This window comes from Acyrthosiphon pisum, chromosome X (assembly GCF_005508785.2).
Source record: "Acyrthosiphon pisum isolate AL4f chromosome X, pea_aphid_22Mar2018_4r6ur, whole genome shotgun sequence".
In the NCBI taxonomy this organism is placed as follows: domain Eukaryota; kingdom Metazoa; phylum Arthropoda; class Insecta; order Hemiptera; family Aphididae; genus Acyrthosiphon; species Acyrthosiphon pisum.
The window spans coordinates 49,549,469-49,554,958 of NC_042493.1; the positions used below are offsets into that span (position 1 = coordinate 49,549,469).

The following is a 5,490-nucleotide window of genomic DNA, read 5'->3' on the forward strand; positions in this document are numbered from 1 at the left end:
TCGTTAAATGCTTCCAACTTGTACATTCCGCAGTTGTTGATACTTTTAATATACTTTTAATAGGTACTCAAAATTACCAAATTATGGAGTTTAATACACTTAAAATTTTGATATACGTTTTATAATTTTTAAATCATTAAGGACTTAATTTCAGATAATCCAGTTCGATATTTTGCTGTAACCTGTAATTCTGTACTGTTTTCACAGGATTACATATTTTTTGCTTATATATTCTTGATTAATCTATATATGTATTTAATGTATAGGTAATTAAGTTATATATTTAATAATATAATAGTTTTATATTTAAATATTATATTAAATCCAGTAATTCCAAAATTTAAGAAAAAAAAGACGAACACTTCAGATGTGGCAGATCAATGTTTCGTTGATTATATTAATACTAAAAAACAAAATTCCAAAAAAGAAGTTGATCATAGAAAACAGTTTTTGTTAAGTATGTTACCTGAAATAAATCAAATGACCGACATTCAAATGAGGAATTCAAGCGTAAAATGTTAGATGTAGTAGAGGATATTTTGGGAGAATCAAGTACCGGAGTAGCTGACCATTTCCGACATATTCAACCTATTTCTAACCATTTAACTCATTCACAAAACTATTCTGACTGTCCACCAAGTGTATCATCATACCGTTCTGAATTTAGTTCAGTTTTAACTTCACCTATGTTCATACATTCAGATAACTTTGAACATACACAAACAATCATAGGCGTGCGCAGACCTCAACTTCCGGTCGAGCTTAGATACAATTAGTGCCCCCAATTTTTTTCTAACACTTCAACATAGTAGATTCTGTTGTAAATTAAAACTATGTAGGTAGTATCTATATCCATACATAAAATCAAGTATTATATTGCTAATTTTTAGATATATATTTTTGAAGTTAAAAGTAAAATTTTAAATTCCTTAAAATCAAATGATATAAATACAATTAATAATTATATATAAAAAGAACAAAACACATTACCCAACATTTAAAAAAAAGCTTGGTTTAATAAACAAATATTCTGTATAGATATTAAATTAATACATAAAACATATTTAATGAATAAATGTGTAATTATGTATTCACTATAATTTAAAAACAATCGTAAATTAATTCTCCTATTTCCCATAATTTTAAATTCGTCAATCACCGTGTCAATGTTAATACTTGATGTTAGTTCTGATTCAGTAAACATTAATGATAAACTATTAAGTCGGTCTTGTTGCATAGTACTCCTTAATTTATTTTTTACTATTTTTAGTTTTGAAAATACCCGTTCGCTGGAACAACTTGTAACTGGTATTACACTGAATAATTTCAGTACGGTGAAAAATCCAATAAATGATTTTATGTAATTATTTATTTTCATATAATCAAGCCATGCGTGAATAGATTCATTATTTGTATTAGTATCTGGTTTACCATCAGTAGCTGGTAAATATTTTAATAATTTTATCTCAGATTCCAATATCTCTACCGGGACATTTGCAAATTTTGATAATATTGAAATCATTACAGGCGTAGATTCTAGGCAATCATACTTGCTACAGCTTGAACTAATTGCACAATTTCTTGGTTAAACCTCGAGTTGATGCCAGAAATGAGTTCATCTAATAATTGGTTGTACACAGTTACTTTAAGTTCATTTTTTTTTTGTTTTAAAAATAAATTGAGAATTTGCTGCTTTGTCTATACGAGTTGACACTTTTCTATTTATTACTTCTGGTACTGGTACACGATTTTTATTATACAGTTCTACTGATTGTTGATAAATATTTATAAACTCTTCGTCACTATTCCTCATAGCCATCAAGTTTTGCTTTAAAGACTCTACACTGTTTACTGCTAGTACAAGATCCATGTTTGGCGACTGTAATAAAGAACTTGTTTTTAATATTATATTTAATATAGGATTCAATAAATACAGCCCAAAAATAAAGTCAAAACTTTTTAATTGATACTTCAATCCCATTCTTTTTGCACACATTTCTGGAACACTACTACTTTCACAAATTTCTTCTATGGCTAAAAGCAAAACTTCATAGTTATTAAGCACTGATTTGACTGCTTCTGCTCGACACGCCCATCGAGTAATAGAACATGACTTTAATGTAAGTAACTTAATTCCTAAATCTTTGGATATTTTTTCCAAAATTGCATGCCTCATTGCACTACTCTCAATAAAATTGTAGGTAAATTGTATTGTTCCGAAAAAATTGAATACCAATTTGTTTCTTTTGGAATTTTTTGACTTATCACATACCGAATCAACAAGTGCTAGGTTTAGACAGTGAGCATAACAGTGAATATATTTAATATCTGAATTTTGTTCTTTACATTTTGTCTGCACGCCTCCTATTTTACCAGCCATAGTAGAAGCACCATCAAAACAAACTGATAAAACTGAATGCCAATCTTTTCCCATAAGTATCAAATACATCATGAAGACAGTCAAAAATAGCCTGAGCTGTAACAGATTGCATTCGTTTCAAAGTAACATAAGTTTCAACTGGTCTATTTTTTTTTTCATCAAAATATCGAAAAACAATTGACAATTGCTCAAAATGTCCAACATCTGTAGTCTCATCAGCCATTATTGATATGAACGAATTTTGAATGCTGTTTTTTATATTTTGACAATTTTTCACAATCACGTCACGAAAAATAAAATTTTAACGATTTCCACGTACATCCAAAAAAGTTCCGGTCGAGCCGAAGCTCGCCCGGCTCGCCCCGTGCGTACGCCTATGCAAACAATACAAGAGTACCAAATTGTGCCTTATGGTGTGCTAAATTTGAGTAACATTGAACAAGTGCAGAACAATCCAAACACTTGTATACCACTGGATATGCATGAATATCTTACAAGAAAATAATATCGCATTTCTGTTTTTTTTAAATAAGACGTATATTCTTACATTTTTTTATAACATTTAAAAATCTAAATTTTTTTAATAAGCAATTTTATGTCAAAAATTATTTTTTAATTTTCTTGAAGCATTAAAAAATTAATCTTACTTATTTTGTTTATTGTTTTTAGATAGCATAACCCATTTATTTTATACTATATGATTTTCTAATAGGTTTATGCACAATATTTGATGCTTACAATAATTATTTATTACAACATACAGTGTAAGTTTCTCTATTATTTTTATCTAAGGTTTGTCATTGATTTGAATGAAAGTCAACGATATTTATACAATTAATATGAGTTTTTGTGCCTATTCTGTGATTTTTGTATTTATAGCGTATTTTTTCTTATTTTTAATGCAACGATTTTCGATACATATTTTAACGTTCATGAATTATGAACTTGGCCAATCATATAAATTATCCATATAATTCTAAATTATTATTTCATAACAATCATAACGCGTGAATATACGAGTATACAACACATAACTTATTGTTATAAGAAGTCTTTCTTCGACTCCGACACATTTTCTAAAATGAGTATCTTTTCGGCTGATGGCCGGTCCAAGCAAGTTGCAAAGTTCTGAAAAACTTTCTTTAATCATTCTGTAGAATGACTGAAAACATTCCGGATGTGATAATAGTTCTCCCGAAGAACATATTAAGCATTTCTGTTGATATTATTTGCTATGTAGGGATGAATCGAAAATTTACATTTTTTTTTTACTATTTAAATAATACCACATCACTATCACACTATCATCTGAACTATGTGATTCCATTTTCAATAGGTACACGGATGATGCTGGTGACAAACTGTTAAATAATACAGTAGCACAATACTGTTGATGCGACTCGATCGCGTGAATGAGCGATTCTACGCGAAACTCGTCGCGTACGACGGTTTCTTGGTTTTCTTTTTAGTTGCGTCCGCGTCGCGTCAATCGCGTCGTGCTAATGCGAGAGCCGCCCAAGAGTACCCAGTCGCTCGGACAAAAATTACTAGTACTGTTCCCGCATGCATGGGGAGCGCTGTGATGTGTCATGTGTATATACATGGTGGCAGTCGTACAATGCCGACCAACCACAGTGCGTCTGATGTCGCTTGGGTGGTCTGACGCACGCCTGTGCACGTTCCTATATTGCTCGTGTTAAATAATAATTCTGTGGCGAACCGAGGCCACATGACCTCCCTCCGTCGTAGGTAATATTGTATACTTTTCTTTTTGTCAGGAACGGTTGGTCACATTGCGCTCGCGCCGAGCGGCGGCCTGCTCTGGCTCTCTCTCTTAGTATCCAGGGCCTATGCACTCATATGTATGAAAATTGGTATCATAATTTTATTAATATATTTTAAAAACGCATACATATTATAGTAGAGAGAGTATAATTCCAACATTTCCAACTCGAGACATTAAGAAATTCAGTACTTTGCAATATAATATTCGAATTTAGAAGTTTTACGTCCTCCAGGTAAATAAACTAATGCGCAACACTTATTTCGTCGGTTTTATTTAAATTATTTAAGATTGATTTATTTCAGCCTGGTTTCAAATAAATGCTGTGGCTGGGTGTGTTGATTCGGCAAAAAGGAAATATGTTTTTCCCAACAACGTCAATGACTTTTAAGTTTGGGTGGAGAGAACAGGCAATCCTGCATTGAGAACCCAGCACAAAGATGAAGTTCGGAAAACATACCAAATCTTCAGAAATCATTTTGATTCACGTTGTGATTCGCCAGGCACAAAACAAAAATTAATCAACTATTCACTGCCAACATTGAATCTACCGCGTAACATTTTGTCCTTTGTTTTTGTGAGCATGTATATGGCATTGTATTCAAAAAAAACTAATACCGGATAAGTAGCTCAGTGCCTCAATGTATGCGTGTATATACTTTAATATGTCTTAGATTAGATATTTATATGATATAACTAATCTATAAGTAGGTTTTTAGTTATAACTTGTTTATGTGATATAAGATAATTAAATGTTATTTTGTTAAGTAAAATTAGTAGTTAATTATTGTCAATCAAATTTACAGTGTTGGATAAATTACTTTTAAAAAGTAATTAAATTACTTTACTCGTTAAAAATTGTTATTATGTACCTAGTTTTGAATTAAAAACTATTTTAATTTCAAATTTGTAAACGTTTTATTATTTGTTTAAAATTTATTTTTAATAATTAATCATTTTTTATTGTTAAAAATGTTAGTTATGTACCTAATTTGTATTAAACAAATTAAATTCTATTTTAATTTGTAAAAGCTTTATTATTTATTGCCAATTTATTTTTTATGATTTTTTTACTTCACTGCAATACGTTTAAATTAAATTTAATTTAATTTACCACATTAACAGTTCATACAAAAAAAGTAACTTATAAGTGAAAGTTTTTATTTTATTTTAATGATTAATGAATGAATATGAATATCTATAAAATAATTTTAAAAGAAATATCATTAGCGGTGCCATAGTAGCTGCCGTGTCGGTGAATCGCCGCCCGGATAGTAGGTCTAAAGAATGGCACCGGGAGTGCTATTTTACGTGCCCGGTTTATCAG

The 5,490-nt window shown here is 30.2% G+C and overlaps 1 protein-coding gene across 1 annotated transcript; it reads right to left on the reverse strand.

The window, feature by feature from the left end:
* Nucleotides 1-619: 619 nt before the first annotated feature.
* LOC103309855 (zinc finger MYM-type protein 1-like) lies at nt 620-2,603 on the reverse strand. The gene is made up of 5 exons (XM_008186411.1): nt 2,556-2,603; nt 1,705-2,476; nt 1,551-1,619; nt 1,177-1,482; nt 620-684 (listed from the first exon to the last, which is right to left on the reverse strand). The coding sequence occupies exons 1-5, from the start codon at nt 2,601-2,603 to the stop codon at nt 620-622; spliced, it is 1,260 nt and encodes a 419-aa protein (XP_008184633.1).
* Nucleotides 2,604-5,490: the final 2,887 nt, after the last annotated feature.

Bases quoted from the DNA above. Each gene is read 5' to 3' on its own strand.
- LOC103309855 (XM_008186411.1), bottom strand. From the start codon at position 2,603: ATGGCTGATGAGACTACAGATGTTGGACATTTTGAGCAATTGTCAATT. The intron at 1,483-1,550 runs GTATGATTGCCT...ATGTCCCGGTAG, and splicing joins ATTAGTTCAAGCTGTAGCAA to AGATATTGGAATCTGAGATA. The intron at 685-1,176 runs GTATTAACATTG...GTATGAACATAG, and splicing joins TGAATCAGAACTAACATCAA to GTGAAGTTAAAACTGAACTA.